This window comes from Phyllobates terribilis, unplaced genomic scaffold, assembly GCF_046119375.1.
Source record: "Phyllobates terribilis strain yellow unplaced genomic scaffold, ASM4611937v1 Scaffold_5__5_contigs__length_657084704, whole genome shotgun sequence".
NCBI classification, from domain to species: Eukaryota; Metazoa; Chordata; class Amphibia; order Anura; family Dendrobatidae; genus Phyllobates; species Phyllobates terribilis.
The window spans coordinates 170,229,545-170,252,220 of NW_027362765.1; the positions used below are offsets into that span (position 1 = coordinate 170,229,545).

The 22,676-nt window shown below is 42.6% G+C and overlaps 1 protein-coding gene across 1 annotated transcript; it reads left to right on the top strand.

Moving 5' to 3' along the window:
- Positions 1-2,868: 2,868 nt before the first annotated feature.
- Positions 2,869-22,401, top strand: PGAP3 (post-GPI attachment to proteins phospholipase 3). The gene is made up of 8 exons (XM_073683406.1): positions 2,869-3,111; positions 6,858-6,955; positions 10,292-10,444; positions 10,529-10,591; positions 10,719-10,780; positions 11,705-11,841; positions 11,943-12,147; positions 17,917-22,401. The coding sequence occupies exons 1-8, from the start codon at positions 2,946-2,948 to the stop codon at positions 17,975-17,977; spliced, it is 945 nt and encodes a 314-aa protein (XP_073539507.1). The 5' UTR covers positions 2,869-2,945; the 3' UTR covers positions 17,978-22,401.
- Positions 22,402-22,676: the final 275 nt, after the last annotated feature.

Below are 22,676 nucleotides of genomic sequence, written 5' to 3' on the forward strand. Positions count from 1 at the left end.
AAGAAGGCCCTGTGGACTGATGAAACCAAGATTGAGTTGTTTGGTCATACAAAAAGGCGTTATGCATGGCGGCAAAAAAACACAGCATTCCAAGAAAAACACTTGCTACCCACAGTAAAATTTGGTGAAGGTTCCATCATGCTTTGGGGCTGTGTGGCCAATGCCGGCACCGGGAATCTTGTTAAAGTTGAGGGACGCATGGATTCCACTCAGTATCAGCAGATTCTTGACAACAATGTTCAAGAATCAGTGATAAAGTTGAAGTTACGCAGGGGATGGATCTTTCAGCAAGACAATGATCCAAAACACCGCTCCAAATCTACTCAGGCATTCATGCAGAGGAACAATTACAATGTTCTGGAATGGTCATCCCAGTCCCCAGACCTGAATATCATTGAACATCTGTGGGATCATTTGAAGAGGGCTGTCCATGCTCGGCGACCATCAAACTTAACTGAACTGGAATTGTTTTTTAAAGACGAATGGTCAAAAATACCTTCATCCAGGATCCAGGAACTCATTAAAAGCTACAGGAAGTGACTAGAGGCTGTTATTTTTGCAAAAGGACGATCTACTAAATATTAATGTCACTTTTCTGGTGCCCATACTTATGCACCTGTCAAATTTTGTTTGAAGGGAGAAACATTACTGTGTCCAACAGTTATTACATATATCAAACTGAAATAGCTGTTGCAAAAACACCAATTTTTATAAAACAATAAGCTTAAGATTAATAGGGGTGCCCAAACTTTTTCATATAACTGTATATGGTGGTATTGGTCTTGGTATAGTGGATTGTGTTGTGTATGGCGGCCATTTGTTCTCTCTGATATCAATAAGGGGAAGATTCTTGATTTCCAATAGAGATTAAATACTTGGATGTTTAACCCCTCCCTGTTCTGTGACTATTACACAGTAGCAAATATGCACTTACAGGTGGTCAGCATTTTACATCCGTATTTCTAAGCCAAAACCAAGAGTGGATGATAAATGCAGAAGTGGTGATGTGTTTCTATTGTACTTTTCCTCTGATTGTTCCACTCCTGGTTTTGGCTTAGAAATACTGATGTAAAATACTGGCCAAATACTGAACGTGTGAACGTGGACAAAGGATAAGTGATAAGTTATTGATTGGAGGGGGTCTGACTGCTGGGACCTGCACCTATCTGCAGAATGTGCAACTTTTATCCTCATTAGTATGGAGCGGCTTGTACGACTCGACCACTGATCCATTCATTCCCTCAGTGGCTGCACTTGGCTTTTTCTGGAAGCCCCAAAGAGGATGAATGGAGCTGTGGTCAGACATCCCATCTGCCGCTCTATTTTAAAATGGGGATAAAAGTTCCCCATTTTGCAGATCGGTGCAGTTTCCAATGCTCGGATTCCACTAATCAATAAGTTATCACCTACCTAACCTGTGGATCGGTGATAACTTGTTTTCATAAAAAAAAACCTTAATGCAAATTACTGTAACTGTACATCCCAGTTATGGTGGCGCACAGTAGATGTGCAGGAGCCGCCTGTGTTTTACAGTCGATGCTCCACTATAACGGGGATAATGACTATCAGCTATTTGCATATAGCTGTAGAGTGGGCCCTAGGGTCAATTCCCCCTGTGGGCCCCAGACACCCCAGTCCGACCCTGCGCCTCTCCATTACTAACCCCAGGGCTTGTTGTGCCAGGTGTTATTTTTGACAATTGACAGCCGTCATCAACCCCAACTACCATTACCCAAATTGCCACCGCAGCAGGGCAACCGGGAAGAGCCCGGCAAAGCGCCAGAATTGGCGCATCTAATGTGATGCGACAATTCTGGGGCAGCTGCGGTCTGGTATATTTAGGCTGGGAAGGGCCCAATAACCAGTGACCTTTCCAGCCTGATAATATAAGCCCTCAGCTGTCTGCTTTACCTTGGCAGGTTACCAAAAAGACGGGGGACCCCACTTAGTTTTTTCATTTATTTATTAGGGTAAACACCCTTCAGTGCCACATGAAAGGCACTAAAAGGTGCAAATGTATTATATGTAGGGGGCTTGTGAAATTCTATATCTACAGGACGTTTATTCTTTTTATCTATTCTATTACACCACTGCTCCCATAGAAGTGGACAGAGCAGGGTTACACATTTCTAAGAGAGCAGTGGTGTAATGTGTGACTCTGCTCCGTCCACTTCTAAGGGAGCAGTGGGTTAATGTATGACCCCCGCTATGTCCACTTCTATGGGAGTAGTAATATAGTGGACAGAGCGGGGTCACACATTACACTACTGCTCTCATAATGGTGTATAATTAATACTGACCATTGTGATTTAGCAACCAATCGCAGCGCAACTTACATTTTTCACAGTGCTCTAGAAAAATGGAAGCTCCACTGTCATTGGTTACTATGGGCCAGTTTTCCTAAATTTAGTCCATGTCGGTTGTGATTACGATTAGTAGAAACCTCTTAGACTGTGACCACACACTGCGACTGGTTCCCTGCAAAATAAAGTGATTGTGTAAGGAGTTAAAATATCGCATGGCTCGGGGCTGCTGTGGCCTTTGGCCGCCCCGTGAATGGATATAATAATGGATATCTTCAGAGCCGACTGTGGATACCAGAAACTCTTTTGTGCCTTATCCTTCGCTGTGAACAAGCTGCCCACTGTAATACTAAATCTGGAGCAGAAACTTGGGTTAATAATAATACATTTATGGCTGGTAGAGTATATAAAGTTTTACTTGCTCCATATTTATTACATGATTGTATGTATTCCTCTGATATGAACTATTGCATTATTATTACATATTATTAGAGTGCTTGCAGTGGTGGACCACTATGTAGACACTGTTAGTGCTCCGTGTTCCCGGCACCTTCGCGCTGGATTCTGTTTCCGGGGGACACTGCTGACTGCAGGACAAACCACTGAAGTGGCTTCAAAGGCGGAAGCGCCGGTTCCCCGGTCATGGCCCCGTTGCTTGTATTGCTCCTGGCCGGGGTGGCACTTGCTTCTCGGGGTGACCGGGAGCCTGTATACCGGGAATGTGTGTCTGCCTGCGAGCAGAGGAATTGCACCGGAGCCCGACTGCAGGATTTCCGGGCGGAGCAGCCCCTGTACATGAGGCTGACTGGTGAGAGGAGCTCTAGTGACATCTCCAGGAGGGGAGGGGGCAGCTGCAGAGGCTGCTCCAGAGGAGGCTGGCTGCTTTATATGCTACAGTGCCAGCCACAGCCAGTGCCCCATTACAAAAATTAGGGGCTGAAGCCACAGCCAGTGCCCCATTACAAAAGTGAGGGGGTGAAGCGCCAGCCACAGAGTCCTATATAATAGAGATTAATGCCCAGGCTGAGCTGTATACCGTTGTCAACCACCAGTGCCCCCATCCGACAGGTGCGGCACCCTCCTCCCCATATGTGACAGAGGAGCAGCACCCCCCCTTCATATGCAACAGAGGCGCGGCGCCCTCCCCCATATGCGACAGGCACGGCGCCCTCCCCCCCCCCCATATGTGACAGAGGCGCGGCCCCCCCATATGCAACAGAGGCGCGGCGCCCTCCCCCCTCCATATGCGACAGAGGCGCGGCGCCCTCCATATGCGACAGAGGCGCGGCGCCCTCCCCCCCCTCCATATGCGACAGAGGCGCGGCGCCCTCCCCCCCCTCCATATGCGACAGAGGCGCGGCGCCCTCCCCCCCTCCATATGCGACAGAGGCGCGGTGCCCTCCCACCCCTCCATATGCGACAGAGGCGCGGCGCCCTCCCCCCCCCTCCATATGCGACAGAGGCGCGGCGCCCTCCCCCCCCCCTCCATATGCGACAGAGGCGCGGCGCCCTCCCCCCCCCCTCCATATGCGACAGAGGCGCGGCGCCCTCCCCCCCCCTCCATATGCGACAGAGGCGCGGCGCCCTCCCCCCCCCCCCCCCCCCTCCATATGCAACAGAGGCGCGGCGCCCTCCCCCCCCTCCATATGCGACAGAGGCGCGGCGAGTGCAGGAGATGGTAGTGCAGTGATAACAGAACAGAAGCATTTTTATTTTTCAGTTCAAGATATATTGTACAACCCCTGCCAAAAATTATGGAATCACCGGGCTCGGAGGATGTTCATTCAGTTGTTTAATGTTGTTGAAAAGAAGCAGATCACAGACATGGCACAAAACTAAAGTCATTTCAAATGGCAACTTTAGGGCTTTAACAAACACTAAAAGAAATCAAGATTATAAATGTGGTACTCAGTAAGGGAATTTTTTTTCAGACCAAGCAGAGGGAAAAAATTATGGAATCACTCAATTCACAGCAAAAAATTATGGAATCACCCTGTAAATTTTCATTTCCAAAACTAACACCTGCATCAAATTAGATCTGCTCGTTAGTCTGAATCTAAAAAGGAGTGATCACACCTTGGAGAGCTGTTGCACCAAGTGGACTGACATGAATCATGGCTCCAACACGAGAGATGTCAATTGAAACAAAGGAGAGGATTATCAAACTCTTAAAAGAAGGTAAATCATCACGCAATGTTGCAAAAGATGTTGGTTGTTCACAGTCAGCTGTGTCTAAAATCTGGACCAAATACAAACAACATGGGAAGGTTGTTAAAGGCAAACATACTGGTAGACCAAGGAAGACATCAAAGCGTCAAGACCGGAAACTTAAAGCAATATGTCTCCAAAACAGGAAATGCACAACAAAACAAATGAGGAACGAATGGGAGGAAACTGGAGTCAATGTCTATGACCAAACTGTAAGAAACCGCCTAAAGGAAATGGGATTTACCTACAGAAAAGCTAAACATAAGCCATCATTAACACCTAAACAGAAAAAAACAAGGTTACAATGGGCTAAGGAAAAGCAATCGTGGACTGTGGATGACTGGATGAAAGTCATTCAGTGATGAATCGCGAATCTGCATTGGGCAAGGTGATGATGCTGGAACTTTTGTTTGGTGCCGTTCCAATGAGATTTATAAAGATGACTGCATGAAGAGAACATGCAAATTTCCACAGTCATTGATGATATGGGGCTGCATGTCAGGTAAAGGCACTAGGGAGATGGCTGTCATTACATCTTCAATAAATGCCCAAGTTTACATTGATATTTTGGACAGTTTTCTTATCCCATCAATTGAAAGGATGTTTGGGGATGATGACATCATTTTTCAAGATGATAATGCATCCTGCCATAGAGCAAAAACTGTGAAAACATTTCTTGAAAAAAGACACATAAGGTCAATGTCATGGCCTGCAAATAGTCCGGATCTCAATCCAATTGAAAATCTTTGGTGGAAGTTGAAGAAAATGGTCCATGACAAGGCTCCAACCTGCAAAGCTGATCTGGCAACAGCAGTCAGAGAAAGTTGGAGCCAGATTGATGAAGAGTACTGTTTGTCACTCATTAAGTCCATGCCTCAGAGACTGCTAGCTGTTATTAAAGCCAGAGGTGGTGCAAAATACTAGTGATGTATTGGAGTGTTCTTTTGTGTATTTGTTTTTTCATGATTCCATAATTTTTTCCCTCTGCTTGGTCTGAAAAAAAATTACCCTTACTGAGTACCACATTTATAATCTTGATTTCTTTTAGTGTTTCTTAAAGCCTTAAAGTTGCCATTTGAAATGACTTTAGTTTTGTGCCATCTCTGTGGCCTGCTTTTTTTCAACAACATTAAACAACTGAATGAACATCCTCTGAGCCCAGTGATTCCATAATTTTTACCAGGGGTTGTATATGGCCCCCACTACTAGTATTTGGTCAGTATTTTTTCTCAGGAGTGGGAGCCAAAACCAGGAGTGGGTGATAAATGCGGAATTGGGGACTTGTTTCTATTATACCTTTTTCTCTGATTGTTCCACTCTTGCTTTTGGCTCCCACTCCTGAGAAAAAATACTGACCGAATCCTGACCAAGTACTGATAGTGGGGCCGTGGCCTAAGACATATTCTCCTACTATGGCAGCTTTACTGTTGATCTGACTGCAATTTAGCCCCCGTGTTATACTAACATGCTTGCCAGGTGATGAAGGTGAACCATTGACAGGTGGCGTTGCTGTTGAAACTTGTCAGGGCAGCACGGTGGCTCAGTGGTTAGCATTGCAGCACTGGGGCCCTGGATTCAAATCCCTCCATGAACAACATCTTCTAAGAGTTTGTATGTTCTCCCCATGTTTGCGTGCGTTTCTTCCAGTTTCTTCCCACCCTCCAAAGACCTACTAATAGGGAATCTAGATTGTGAGCCCCAATGAAACAGTGATGAAGATGTCTGTAAAACACTTTGGAAATGAATGGCGCTATATAAGCAAGTAAAATAAACTCTCCAACATTTCCTTTAACATGTCTTAAGTGAAAATAATTAGAGCAATCTTGCTCAGGTCCTGTGGCCAAATCAGCTAAACTTCATTGCTTTCATCACCAAAGTAGCTCCTGTACTATTCTGTGTGGCCATAACGCGAAGAAGGGGGCTGGCTGACAGGCTCTTTTCAATAGCTAAGCCATCCTCATTTTCCATCACAGCTGATGTAGTGACAGAGGAGACTTGCTTATCTATTGATGTGAGCCAGTCAGCCATCCCCCTTCATCATGTTTCTAACACATTGAGGGGTGTGAAAGCTATCTCTGCTGTTGAAACCAATGCTGGAGTGGAGCTTGAAACGGTGCATAAATCTGAACATTGTTCTGTTTTAATAATTAGTAATGTTTTACCAATTGAAACAAATCCACACACTTTTTTTGAGCCTGGACAACCCCCTTTAATGCCTGAAATATCTATACCCATAGTATGGTGGAATTCTTGTCATGTGATGGAAATTTTCTCTAAAATTAAATTTTGGTCGTGCTCTTATGTTGATGGATTCAGTTCTGTTTCACTATCTCCCTCTTTTTACAGGATGGGTTTGCTTGGATGATTGCAGGTACGAGTGTATGTGGGACACTGTGTCCCTGTATCTCAAAGAAGGGTATGCTGTGCCACAATTTCATGGCAAGGTAAGTTCTGCGACAAGATTGAAATGTAATTTATGTGCTACACTGGAACAGGATCAGACATATTTGAATTAAACACGCCCAATCTCTTTCCCTTGACATGTGCTGTGCTGTCAGGGAAGAGTCAAGAGGCTCCCATACACTTAAGCTGGTCACTCCAACCTTTATCTATGGCCAGCTTTAGCTCCCTATGAAACTAAAAACTTAAGAGCATTACAATAATAAACTGACCAAACACTAATAGTTTTAGCCGAAAATAAATTATCTTTTGGTACTCGTATACCTTTAGTAGCTGTGGACCAAACACTTATGTGGCCAACAGCTATTTTTGGCGACAGTCCTATACACATACACGCTGAGCTCTGCCATGCTTGCTTGCATTTACAATGGAGGGAGAGGAATACATTGCAGTCAGAGTCCTTTGTCAATGTTTTATCTACTGTGGGAACAAAGGATTGGGCTTATCAAAATTGAACATGCCTAGTCTTTCTTTCCCAAAACATTTGCATTAGTAGGGTGGTCTTGATGATGCCACTATACACATTGGATAGTCTCCCGACTATGCAAGCCAACACTGTCAAGTTTAACCTACTTTCCATCAATGGACACGGGCTCTCTTAGACTATGTAAGGGAAGACATCCAGTTTTATTGTTGAGAAAAAGATTAAATGATCACTATTTCTGCTGTCACAGCAGTGGTATCATGATATATAAATCGCCCACTAACCATATGAGAACTGCTTGAATCTCTCCCTTTTAGTAATTTAGTGATGTGGCTACCTGGGGTAATACCCCCTGATATATCAGGCAAAATGCTTCTGAAATTTTAGGGAAATAATACACTCACTAAAGTATGTAGTCATTCAGTAATTCTTCACCGTTCTATTAAACCATTGAGGACACCAGACGCTCTGAGGAGGGCATATTCCTGCGTTACATTATAGTAAATTTAAAGGCTTCTGTTCATGGTTTTGCCAGTTTTACGGAATACAACTAGATACATGAAGCCCCTTTATAGTCATAAATATACAGATGTGATATATTTTGGCCACAATAGGATATGTTGAAAATAGTGCTGAACTTAAAAGAAGCACTCCCACCAAAATCTTTAATGCCTAAACCTATGTAAATGTGTGTGTAGTGTACTGTAGTTGCGGTAATATACTCCCCAATCGCCGCTTTCCTGCATCACTCCTGTCCACTTTTGGGTCATATGATGGCTATTTCTACTCACCGGATCACACTAGAGTATATGTGTGAGCCGGAAGTCTCTTTTATAATGTACGGTAAGTCTATGTAGTCTTGTTCTGACAATCTATACACTTACCTTGTAAAAGTGACTTGTGGCTCACACATACAGGTGCATCTCACTAAATTAGAATATCATCAAAAAGTTAATTTATTTCAGTTCTTCAATACAAAAAGTGAAACTCGTATATTATATAGGCTCATTACAAACAGAGTGATCTATTTCAAGTGTTTATTTCGGTTAATGTTGATGATTATGGCTTACAGCCAATGAAAAAACAAGTCATTATCTCAGTAAATTCAAATAATGAACAAAAAAAACACATGCAAAGGCTTCCTAAGTGTTTATAAAGGTCCCTTAGTCTGTTTCATGGGGAAGACTACTGACTTGACAGATGTCCAGAAGGCAGTCATTGACACACTACACAAGGTCCCAGAGTTCCAATTTTCATTTGGAAATGAAGGTCCCAGAGTGTGGAGGAAGAGTGGAGAGGCCACAATCCAAGCTGCTTGAGGTCTAGTGTGAAGTTTCCACAATCAGTGATGGTTTGAGGAGCCATGTCATCTGCTGATGTAGGTCCACTGTGTTTTATCAAGACCAAAGTCAGCGCCGCCGTCTACCAGGAAATTTTAGAGCACTTCATGCTTCCCTCTGCCGACAAGCTTTTTGGAGATGGAAATTTCATTCTCCAGCAGGACTTGGCACCTGTCCACACTGCCAAAAGTACCGATACCTGGGTTATAAATAACAGTATCACTGTGCTTGATTGGCCAGCAAACTCGCCTGACCTTAACCTCATAGAGAATCTATGGGGTATTGTCAAGAGGAGGATGAGAGACACCAGACCCAACAATGCAGACGAGCAGAAGGCTGCTATCAAAGCAACCTGGGCTTCCATAACACCTCAGCAGTGCCACAGGCTGATCACCTCCATGCCACGCCGCATTGATGTAGTAATTGATGGAAAAGGAGCCCCGACCAAGTATTGAGTGCATTTACTGAACATACATTTCAGTAGGCCAACATTTTGGATTTTAAAATAATTTTTCAAGCTGTTGCTATAAAGTATTTTAATTTACTGAGATCCGGAGAGTCAGAACAGCTGTCCCGTTACCTAGCAAAGGACCAGAGCATCATTGGAAACCAGGGAAGACAGTGAGTATGTGTATTACCACACTTACAGCACACTACATATATATATTTGCACAGGTTTAGGCAATGAAACGGTAGTGTGCAGTTTTGTAATTTTATATAGAAGCCTTCTGGTATTTTGCAGCTCTTTAATACCTATTAGTTTGTTAGCAGAAAGGAGAGGCTATCTGCATTGATGCAGAGCCTGGTGTTATTGGAGGTTTTGCAGGCTAAACTATTTATAAAGGTCAACAGACCAGCACCTCCTAACAAAAAGAAGCAAATGTGAACAGGTACAAGCTGCTGTGACTAATATATACAAACCAAAGAGTGCAGCAGTCACTGTGTGTGCCCAGATTTATGCAAACATTGAATATATGAAATCTAAACAGCATTACTGCTATATAGAATATACCTAAATAATTTAACGTACTTGGTGTACAAATTGGCCAATTCATGTCTGCCCACCAGCCGCAACAAGGCATTTTAATTACGCCAATGGGACGCTAACCATTTAAACTATTAATGAGTCCCCAGTTGATTGTCTTCCTTTGAATTTTCCTTTGGGATGTCTTCACACGGGCTTCCAGATGTCTGCTGCCACTTCTTTAGTTTACAAGTGGCTTTATGTGCTGCTTACTGTATTACTGCTGGTCAGTGATGGTACCAGCAGGGGTCTCCAATGGATCATACATTGATAGCTTATATCAATGAAAATCCAGGAAAGCAATAAAGCATAAATTCAGCTGTAAGTTTCATTTTATTATGAAACCTGAACCATCACCCAATAAGCTGTCCACAGATCATTTCTTTGAACAATTTGCCCTTGTAGGATATCTTTTGCATTTGCCATTGATGACTACCCCTTATAAAGCATATACTATTGATAAAAGTACAGATACTATAATCCCTATAATTGTTTTTGATTATCATGCACATTTTTTTTTTATCATTTGCAGTGGCCATTCTCCCGATTCCTGTTCTTCCAGGAGCCAGCCTCTGCCTTGGCCTCCTTTCTTAATGGCTTTGCAAACCTTGTGATGCTAAAACGTTACCGATCCTCTGTACCCGTTTCGTGCCCAATGTACCAAACATGCCTAAATTTTGCCATCGTAAGTACCAGATGTGCGTCATCACAGCTAAATAACCTTACAGCCGAGCTGATAGACGTTTGATTTTTTTTTTTTTTTCCACAGGTTTCCATAAATGCCTGGTTCTGGTCCACAGTTTTCCACACCAGAGACACTTCAATTACTGAGGTAAACGGTGGAAGGAAATGAGATTTGTGCTGTACAGAAACGGTTGCTTGCACAAATATGCTCATGCATGCTTACAGTGTCCATCTGTCAATATACCCTCTTCCACATTCACTGTCTGTCCCCACAGAAAATGGACTACTTCTGTGCCTCGGCAGTCATTCTGCACTCCATCTACCTTTGCTGTATGAGGTGAGTTCAGGAAGTGGAGAAAACATTTAAAGGCCTTGTCTTCCTCACCCTATTTGTGCTGTTTTCCCCTTTGTCGTGTTCACTGAAGTGCTTTTTCCTGTTGTGAAATGCCTATCTTAGCTGGTTCCCCCTTGCTTATATTGCTTCTGTTGCGTCATTTTCCATAAGGTGTGCTGCCTTCTTCAATGGTCTTCTCATAGCACTAGCAATGTCTTTCATCTGTTGAGAAATGTTTCTCTCTGCTAATTTTCACTTGCTCACACTCCATCTCCTTTGCTGTCCCCTTTATTTTTATCTTTCTATCTTACACACTCATGATTTAAGTTTTCACCAACGTCATTCCTTGCCTGCTCTTCTCTTGTCCGTCTACTTGCCCAGCCTGCTGTCCTCTTGTTCCACGACCTGCCTAACCTGCTGTCCTCTTGTTCCACAACTTGTCCAACCTGCTGTTGTCTTGCTTCCCGACCTGCCTTACCTGCTGTCCTCTTTTTCCCCTGTCTGCTTAAGTTGCCGTCCTCTTGATTCACGATCTGCCTAGTTGCTGTCTTCTTTCCCTGTGACATGCCTAAGCTGCTGTCCTCTTGCACCACTACTTGCGTAACGTGCTTTCCTCACCCCACGACCTACCTAAGCTGCTGTCCTCTTGCACCGCGGCCTGCCTACGCTGCTGTCCTCTTGCACCGCGGCCTGCCTACGCTGCTGTCCTCTTGCACCGCGGCCTGCCTACGCTGCTGTCCTCTTGCACCGCGGCCTGCCTACGCTGCTGTCCTCTTGCACCACGGCCTGCCTACGCTACTGTCCTCTTGCACCACCCTTCCTCATTTGCTGTCCTGTAGCCCGCCTTGCACCTATAAACCTTCATGGCCACTTTGGATATGGGGAGGGTTTATCATGAATCGATTGTAATTATATATCTCCTCCCAGGACTCTGGGTCTTCGATATCCTTCTGTTGCCAGTGTTTTTGGTGCTCTCCTGGTCCTTTTGTTCGGGTGCCATGTGTCTTACTTGACCCTTGGGCGATTTGACTATAGTTATAATATGCTAGCAAATGCTAGCTTTGGTGAGTTGAGATTTGTTATATACATCTTGTGATTTTATACATTTCTGTGATTTTACACTTGTATCGGGCACTGGATCAATGATGTCATTCTTTTTGAACAGGCATGATTAACCTAATATGGTGGCTTATGTGGTGCTTGAGGAGACACTCTCATCAGCCATACCTCTGGAAATGTGTTCTGGTGGTTGTGCTATTACAAAGCTTGGCGCTCCTGGAATTACTGGATTTCCCTCCTGTCCTGTGGGTGCTGGATGCCCATGCCCTCTGGCACTTCAGCACCATCCCTCTAAATATCCTTTTCTACAGGTGAGTGGCTATAGCAGATGTGGTCAAAGCTGATCGGGATATGTGTATGATTGTTTTATTTCCAGTCCATATTTACAGGGGTTGCTTCCTTCTGCTGTTCTGGGGAGCACCCGCTCCCCTGCCTCCAGCTTGCTGCTTGCCATGGGCAGTATTCTCTTAATTGACACTTTGGACCAGTGGCATGGTCATGCAAGCAGATATAGCTTTGGCTATGCAACATTGGAGGAATACAGAGGCATTGAAGCTGGACGGATCCAACTATCACGTCCGCTTTAGAGCAATGCAAGCAAGCTCTGTAGAAAAGCGCATGTTGTAAGCCCTGTGCTCTTAGCCTTGGAAAGTGGCCACCTCTGTAGAATCCAGTAATGTAGGCAATAAGCAGCAAGCAATAAAATGAAAGGGGTTGTCCACTACAGCATTAACACTTTTGCGTCAGAGCCTGTTTTCACCTTCGTGACCAGGCCAGTTTCTTAAATTCTGACTAGTGTCACTTTATGAGGTTATACCTCTAGAATGCTGAGATTTTTTTTTTCTGTGACACATTGTACTTCATGTTGATGGTAAATTTTGGTCGATATGATTTGCATTTATTTATGAAAATGTTTAAAATTTGACCAAAAAAAAAAATAGAAAATTTTGCAATTTTCAAACTTTAAATTTTTATACCTTTTAAACCAGAGAGTTATATCACACAAAATAGTTAATAAATAACATTTCCCACGTCTACCGTATTTTTCGGACTATAGGACGCACTTTTTTCCTCCAAAATTTTGGAGGAAAATGGGGGTGCGTCTTATAGTTTGAATGTTGGGGGGGTGTGTGTGTGTATGTGTATGTATGTATATATATAATTATATAGAGAGAGAGATAGATATAGATAGCTAGCTAGAGTGGGGGGAGCAGGGCACAGGAGGCAGTAGCGGGCGTGCTGCCTACACTGTCCCCGCTGCTAAAAAAAAAAATAAGAATATTCACTGCTCCCCACGCACTGAATATTCATGCTCCTTAATAGCGGCATACTGTGTGCTGGCTATGGAGAGTGAAGTCACTGCTCCCCGCGCACACAGACCCGGCGTGGGAAGCAGTGACTTCCGGCAGCTGATCTCTCCTTGTGAGCAGCGCATGGCAGTGAGGTCATGCGCGGCTCACATGGAGAGATCAGTGCAGGCAGACAGGACGCAGCGCTGGAGGAGAGAAGAAAGGTGAGTAGGAGTGTTTATGTGCAGCATGATGGGGATTAGGGGGACCATGCATACCAGGACAGGGATGAGGGGTGCCATGCATACCAGGACAGGGATGAGGGGTGCCATGCATACCAGGACAGGGATGAGGGATGCCATGCATACCAGGACAGGGATGAGGGATGCCATGCATACCAGGACAGGGATGAGGGGTGCCATGCATACCAGGACAGGGATGAGGGGTGCCATGCATACCAGGATGGGGATGGGGACCACGTATAAAAGGAAGGGAGGGGGCATATATACCAGGATGGGGGATATTGTCAGAATTGCAGGACATTACTCCTACACCAGTGTCAGCAAAAGACCCCCTCCCCTTAAAAGTGCATCATAATCACATTTTTTGCTTAAATTTTTTTTTCTTATTTTCCTCCTCTAAAACCTAGGTGCGTCTTATAGTCCGAAAAATACGGTATTTTATATCACCATCATTTTTGAAACGTAATTTTTTTTGTTGAGTTAGAAGGGTTAAAATTTTATCAGCAACTTGTAATTTGTAAAATTTACAAAACCTATTTTTTTAGGGACCACATCATATTTGAAGTGACTTTGAGGGGCCTACATGACCGAAAATACCCAAAAGCGACACCATTTTTAAAAATGATGTGCTCCATACCACATTCAAGACATTTATTAACTCTTAAGGTGCTTCACAGGAATTAAAGAATTGTAGAAGGGAAAAAATGAAAATTTTAATTTTTCCCACAGAAATATTGCTTTAGCCCCAAATTGAGCATTTTCACCAGGGTAACAGGAGAAAGTGCACCATTCAATTTGTTGTGCAATTTGTCCTGAGTAAGCCGATACTCCATATCTAGGAGAAAACCACTGTTTGGGCGCACGGCAGGGCTCAGAAGGGAAGGAGCACTATTCGACTTTTGAAGTGCAAAATTGGCTGGAATAGGTAGCAGATTCCATGTCGCGTTTGGAGAGCCCCTGATGTGCCTAAACAGTGGAACCGGCCCCCCCCCAGAAGTGACCCCATTTTGGAAGCTACACCCCTCAAGGAATGTATCTAGATGTGTGGTAAGTGGCTTGACCCTGCAGGTGCTTCACAGAGTTTAATAAGTTTGAGCCGTCAAAATAAAAAATCAAGTTTTTCCCACAAAAATGTTATTTTAGCCCTAAGATTTTCATTTTCACAAGGGTAACAGGAGAAAATGGATCGTACAATTTGTTGTGCAATTTATTCTGAGAAGAGGGATACCCCATATGTGGTAGAAAACTACTGTTTGGTTGCATTTCATGGCACAGAAGGGAAGTGATTCCATTTGTGCTGTAATAGATTGCGGACGCTATGTCACTCTTGAAGAGCCCCTGACATGTCATAATAGCAGAAATCCCCACAAGTGACCCCATTTTGGAAACTACAGCTCTCAAGGAATTCATATAGGGGAGTAATGTGCAGTTTTAACTCTCAAAACGGCATACGCATGGTCCATGTGCTGTCTGTTTTTTCTCTCGCACCCATTGACTTGCATTGGCGAGTCTCAGCCATTCTACGCGGCCATACGCAGCAGTCTGTGCAGAGCGTGCAGATGAACACTGTCTCATTGAATAACAATGGTGCAAGTGCAATGCGATTTCCCCCCCCCACTTTACACTCAGCATAATTATACGCATATGTGAGCGAACCCTAAAATGAAGTTCATTCTGCCATAAGCATTAATAACATTTTGACCTGTAATCGATCTTTTTCAGGTACAAACATGGAGCAATGAGGCAAAAAATTTGACATTTAATAAACATCAGAATACATAACAAATGTGCTCATGAAGCGAAAATCCTCTAATTAAGAGAAAGCCTCAGCGTTACTTACCATGGTCACTATCGCCCAATCCAAAAGCTTCTGGCCATAGAAGCTCACAGCGCCTGTGCAGACAGTCCAATCACAGGAACAAAAGCCGTGGCGCCAAAAAGCGTGGTCTATAAAAAGGAAGTGGGCACATAAAAGGTGTCACTCATCCTCGAATCAGAGGAGAGCGTCTGTGTTGTCAGGACAATCATTACCCAATCACAGATCCACTGACCATAGAGGTGCAATGCGCCTGTGTGGGTGACACGCAATCTCAGAGCTAACACCCACTGCGCAGTCACATGACAGCAATATACCGACATCTACATGGCGGTATTCAAGCAGTCGCTATTGATCGCGGCATCTAGAAGATAAGACAGGGATAACATCATCAGGACCTGAGACAATCAGGTACCGATGATGTTGCCAGTCAGAGCTGGCGTTCTGCACTTGAATCCCGGCGCTTGCAGAACTCTGGGGGTCCCAATATCTGCAAGACCAAGAAACATCGGTGCTGCACAAAGCCCAGGAAGCACCGACCTTTAATTACTGTCGGGAATCTGTCACCATGATGTAGGGCTAGAGGCCCTGATTCCAGACATGTATCACTTAACTGCTTTCTGCAGTTCTGATACAATCCCTGTTTTCTCTGCTGCAGGTCTACCAGTTCTCTGAATGCTGAGCTCTGTATAACCCCGCCCATACCACTGATTGGTTGCTTTTTGTGTATATGGGCAGAAAGCTGTTACAGTGATGTGGGTGGGGTTACACAGCAGAAGGACTGAATGGCACAAGACATCTAGTCCTCTAATGATAATCTTCTGCTGATCAAGCACTCATTTTATTGAAGCTACAACAAGCAGCCTAGTAAGTGACAGATAACTGGAATCAAGCTCTCTGCCCCAGCATCACGCTGCTCTCAAAAATACATAGCAAAAATTTGCTGACAAATTTCCTTTATTTAAAAAAAAAAAAAAAAAATCTAACTTTTTTTCTTTTCATTGGTTTTTAATTGGGTTATTAACAAAACAAAAGAGAATACCAGGTGACTGAGATAACACGCTTTGTTAGTTTAAATGCCCTCAGGAATAGGCATGGTTCCAGCTCCTGCCCTTGTGCCACCTGGTGATAGATCTCAATAGCTATATAAATATTATATTTAATTTTTTTTTTTCTTTTGCTGTGATTTACTGAAAATCATTGTTTTTTTTTAAATACAACTTAGTTATCACTCACATGGGTACATCACTGCTTTATACACCCTCCAGATGTAAGGACGATTACTGGGTCTCCAATGACAATTTTTCATGGAATCATATTGAGAAACGTTGTGGTATGTCTGATCATGGCTCATGTTTGCAGAGGTGCTTGTAGGAGAGAAAATATCTATAGGTACAGCACAGACTGATCCTACACCGATCTCAATCTGTGTGCGTTAACCCTTCGATAAACAGGTAACATGCTCATCAGTGTCTGCAGCTTGTCGGTCATCCTTGTCATTTGAAATTAACCGGGATACATTTTTATAATTTACCCCCCTCTTTTTTTTTTTTTTTTTTCTTCTGTAATGCTAACAGATCGGGTCATGAATTTACACTACTGATCCTTCACCTAATGCGTGTAGCTCTCCCGGAAGAGCAGGGTAATATCACAGTGGGGCTGGAGGATTAACAAACATGGAGATACCAGGCACCGCTGTTATTAGGGACAGGGGGTTTATAATCTAAAGTCTATGAGGAGGCAAAGCAATGCTCTTTACTGACCTTATGTAGGTGGAGAATGGAAAAAATAGTACTATCTTTAATTTGAAATGTTAGGGACTCGCAAGGTTTTTTCTTACAGATTCCATATAAATCCATTTATGCAGATTTGGAAAATTCTGAATGGTTTACAAACATTTAAGCACCTCTTAAGTACACATTTGGCAGATTTTAACCGGCAGTGACCCGCATTTGAAGTACTGGTCTTAAAGGGGTTTTGTCCTCATGATAAATGGATAAAATTGCAACGTGCTTGTAAAAACAAGTGGCTTTGCAATATATCTTTTCTGTTCTCAAGATTGGAGGGATTTTTAATCCTATAGTTTACTGCTTGTTGCCCAGAGAGGCCGGTCTCCAGTGCAAGGAGCGCAGCACTTGTATGCTGTTTGCTATACACTTGTGAGTGCCCCTCTGAAGCCGCAGCGCCCCCTGATTCCGCAGACACAAAGTTGCCTCTGTGCATTATCAGCGAGTGCACTATTCGGGCCAGCGGCTCAACCACTCCAAACTGTCAATGAAACAGGAAGATGGAGCCCTATAAGTACGTGTCCCCATGTGCCTTGCTGTTTGCATGAGCTTTTGTTTTTCAATATCAGTTTTTCCTTGTGTTCAGTGGAAACAAAATTTCTGTTACTACATGGAAACCATCAACAAACAAAGGATATGGCTTCATTTTAATTATGGCTTGTGTTAACACCTAGGACTGCACAAACAACCTAAAAATATTTGATGTTCATTAACACAAGGACATCTAAATAGTTTATCGTTCATATACCGAGCTCATCAGTAGCCTGAAGCTAAGGAGGTACATTTTATTTTTTATTTTTTTACATATTTTCGAATCCTTTAATTTTACCATGCAGTCCTCCTGTGTTGCTGTACCGCCATTCTGCCAGCAGATGGTGAAATTGTGTTCTGGATGTCAGATATGCTCTGGGCTTCTCACTTACAGCTGTTATTTCTCTCCATCTAGTTTCTTGAAGGACGACAGCTTATATCTTCTGAAGGTGAACTCTGTACAGAAACTGGAATAGACTGGGAGAGATTCCTGAATGTGGGTCCGACACTGGCTTACCCTGTCTGCAGAATTGGGAGTTGAAGTGGCCATGATGTACCATTGTATTTCCCTCTTGGAAAGTGGGAGTCTCTAAAGTGCCTTATTGCTATTGTGAAAGTGACTGTGACATGAGTCTGGTACCCAGTGCAGTCCGTATCCATTTTCCATGTAATGCTTATCCTGTCATTGGTGTATATTTTGCACACTGCTGTAACCGGAAGGCCGTAAACCAGTTTTGGGACACAGACGACCGTATAACACTGACGACTATCGCATCGCAATGCTCGGGCTGGCTGGCAGATCTCCTGACCCGAGCGTGACAGCTGCATAGGAATACATGCTGTCACACTCTGGTCAGGATATCCACCGAGCATTGCGTGTGATCGTCATCCAGGTTATTATACGGCTGTCTGACTCTGCCCTTACAGGAACTCTAGCTAGGCCCCCATTCCCTGTGGTAGGATGGCAAATGTCAAGCTTGTCATTGTCATTTTTGCTTCTACTTCAGGTCGACAATATATGTGCTTTTTTCCTTTAAGGGATAAGCAATAACTGCCATTTTGGAGGGATCTGACTGTTGAGACCCCACTGACCTTCAGATTGGGTGTCTTGTCCCTGTTTATTTGCTCGTCAGCCTCCATGTGACTGTCGGACATAGCCAAGTACAGGGCACAGCCATCTTCGCCAATCCCATAGGTTTTAGATAGAACAGCAGTGCGTATGTGACCTCTGCTCAGGCAGAGTACAGGAGATCCCCATTTGGTGGTCTCAGATCCCACCGATCTAACAGTTAACACCTGTCCACTCAATAAGCGATAGCTTATTACTGCAAGACTCCTGTAATTATACAGACATTACTTCTTGAGTATGTTGGTGGCCCAAAGAAAGTGTAAAACTGGTGGATTTTAATTACCCTGCACTTACCTTTGTTTTGTCTAAAAATGTAATTGTCTTGTCTTACTATTCAGTTTGCAGCCTTAAGTGTATTACCATTGAACCTTACTGGCATACCTATATGATTTGGTGATAAGTGTTAGGTCAGTAGGGACCCCAGCTGGCGTTCCTTGCCCCTCGTCTACTCTAATCTGGCTGAGTAAATGCATGTAGCAGAGCTAGTTCAGCTTCTTCTCTAGAAAGTATAATTGACTGTGTTGCTCATATGAATAGCCATCACTTTATACATCTCCTGACCAGGTTATAGGGAATTAGATACCTAGGACCCTCATCCTCATTATTTATGGAGGTCCTAGGCTTGGACCCCCACTGATGTTATAACATTTATCCTGTGTGTTCTCGCTAAATGACAAATCTCTATTGGAGAAAACCCTTTTAAATGAAGTTGCAGCAAATATGACATCTTGGTATGTTCATTCATTATGGGATAGTCTCGCACCACAGTATTACTTGTACATATTTCTGCTCAGTAGTCGTCATCAGAAGCTGGGTTGTAATAACAGTGTTGGGGATACAGACTCAATAACCGTGTGTGTGTTTGTGTATGTATGTATGTGTGTGTATATATATATATATATATATATATATATATATATATATATATATATATATATATATATATATATATATATATATATATATATATATATTATATATACACGAGGTTCAGTCAATAAGTAATGCCTCCTATTTTTTTTCTCCTTTTAATTGGCAAGAAATTCAAATGCAATTACATAGGTTGAAAACCACAACATTAACGATTAATTTGTCACTTTTCAATAAAATCTCCATCCATTTCCACAGTCTTGGTCCACCGTTTAACAAAGGCATGTATTCCAGCATGGTAAAAAGCATTCTTGGGACCCACCGCGCACAAACTTTTCTGTATCCCAGTTGTCCAATAATTTTCATCACACTGCCTTTACTGAGGCAGATAATGCCACACAATTCATCTGCAGTCACCCGGCGGTCACCACGAATGATGTCATCGACTCGCTGAATGTTGCTTGGAGTCACTGCGGTTACTGGCCTGCCACTCCGCATTTTGTCAGCCAATGGTGATGGCCCTTCAGCTGTGTTACAGCGACGAACCCATCGTCTAACAGTACTGACATCCACTGTTGCATCACCGTACACATTTTTCAGTCTCTCATGAATTCGAATGGGCGTTTCACCTTCTGCATGCAAGAATTCAATCACAGAACGTTGTCTAATACGAACATCGATGTCAGCCATTTTGCAAACGGATACAGTCCTGCCACCTGTTGGTGCAGGAAGTTGCAATTGCTGTGGATTGGAGAAGAAGGTTTGAGGAATTGTGCCAAATTCGAATATTTAACATAACTACCTTATTTAAGGAGAAAAAAAATAGGAGGTATTACTTATTGACTGACCCTCGTAAGTATGTGTCATATATATATATATACGTTCAGATGGATGTGTCAGTCACATATATTTTTAAAGCAAATCTCCTGCATGTGAACATACCCTAAACGGGGTGTTTTAGCTGCTTTGACTAAGCACGGGACCGCTCTGTTTCGTCTTATGCACAGGATGTTGTGAAATTGGAATGGTATAGCCAAAGGGTCCAAAATCTTTTCCTTTTCTTATTTTTTCTTTTCCTTTCCTTTATTTTTTTTATTTTTTTTTTACTTTTATTTGCAGACTTAATCTTGTGTACGTTATATTGATTCAGGCTGCCTAATATAATTTGATGTATAATGCAGTTTATTCCAACTTGTTAAAAGTTGTCCTTGTGCCATTGAATGTAGAGTGCCTTAAGGTACCCATACATGTTGTGATTTGCCATCAGTTGTAAACAAATGGACCAGTATTCCAGTTAATGACCCTTTTCCCAAAGATGAACTCCCCCCAATTTTTTTTTTTTTTTTATGGTTTGGTCAATTTGTAATGGGCGTTTGGTAGATTACTATATGGTTAATTTCTGAATGGTGGCTTTCTTCTTATTTTATCGTCTGCCTTCCATTCCTTCATTGTATCACATGACTGACTCTGCTGTATTTGGTCTGCAAGGTAAAGTCTCCTTTTTCACCTAGTGTACCTTTTTATTTCAGCTTTAGGTGATCACTTGTGCCAATGGAGGTCAAAGAAAGCAATTTTAGTTTCCGCCTACATTTTTGCATTTAATTTTCAGCTACAGAGAACAAATTAAATTGTATTTCATCCAAGATTTGAAAAATGTCCTGCCCCGGGCCGTGGGCGCTCAGTTTATGAGTTAATTATGAAGAAATTAACCTAATTCAGGTGGATAAAATCTGAGAACAACTTAAACAGTTATAACCTGTTGTGAAAATGAAAGCTTTTTATTTTTGACTGATCAGAGTTTGAGCAGAGTGTCATCTCTGTATCATCCGATTCTCTCGCATGTGAGAATCGTATCACCGGTATGGAGAACTTAATTTCTCCATTGTCTGAGTGCAGTCCGATGTTTTCCAGGCACCCATAGACTTGTATGGGTGCGCATGGTCCGATTATTGGATGCACTCACGGCACTCTGTGATATATATATATATATATATATATATATATATATATATATATATATATATATATATATATATATATATATATATATATATATATATATATATATATATATATATATATATATATATATATATATATATATTATAATATAATATAATTTAATTATATAATATATATATTTTTTTCTCACTCTAAATCAGCATGAGAAAAAAAGCGCTAGTCTGCTCTGCTCCATAAAACATTGGATAGCACTCGGCTGTGTTATACGCTCCTGTGAGTGAGCCCTAAGGGTGCTGTTAGGATGAGACAGGGATTGTTTTCATACTGCATCTAGTGTTCTCCTAGCTTGTAGGAGCATGTCTGCCCAAGTTGCTGGCCACCTGGCTGATGATAGCCTTTTATTACATAAAGCAGCCATTCAACTGTCCAGCGCTACACAATTGAGATGCTGTTGCACTGGTGTGAGACCTACAGCTCTGGATACAATCTGATATGCCATGTACACATTACATTCCTTTTTGTGTGTGTGTATTTATGTATATGTACATGTACACACTCTACTTTTTACATTCTTCATCAATCCTCCATGTTAGGAAACAATATTTTTGCACTAAATGTATTCTTTTATCAAGCTATTGGACTGGGTTCCAGTTAGTGGTCTGTGCCTGTCTTGTTGGGAGCTGCTCTGAGGTCTGGATATATATATATGGGAATCTGTATTTTCTATGAATTATGTAATGTAAATATTCTGGATTATTTTAGGTTGTCGCTCTTTAGAAGGGTGGGGAATGCATGTGTGCCTTACTGTCTGTCAACCGATCATTGTTCATGCTGCTGTGTATTATATGACTGCTTATTGTGAGTAAAACAATCTACATCCTAAATGACTTTTATTTAATGGTATATTATATAATGACAAATAAATTGTGATGACATGTACACCTTTGTTCTGAGAGCAATGACTTATGTTTGTCCATGAGCGATCGTCTTGTTAAAAAATCTTTCAGGGGTCCAGCCTCCGAAACTTCTGCACTTCCCAGGTATTAAGTGACTGCATTTATTTGGCTTTTCCAGTATACCTACTGTAAAGGTAAGTGTAAAAGCTCCATTCAAAGGACAAGAATATGAATGGGCTGGGGAAAACCAAAAAGCCTAAGCACTGAAAGGGTAGCCTCCATTCTTATGCTGGTAGGCACCTGTGGATGAGGTGTGGA

Bases quoted from the DNA above. Each gene is read 5' to 3' on its own strand.
- PGAP3 (XM_073683406.1), top strand. From the start codon at position 2,946: ATGGCCCCGTTGCTTGTATTGCTCCTGGCCGGGGTGGCACTTGCTTCT. The intron at 10,445-10,528 runs GTAAGTACCAGA...TTTTTTCCACAG, and splicing joins CATGCCTAAATTTTGCCATC to GTTTCCATAAATGCCTGGTT. The intron at 10,592-10,718 runs GTAAACGGTGGA...CTGTCCCCACAG, and splicing joins GAGACACTTCAATTACTGAG to AAAATGGACTACTTCTGTGC.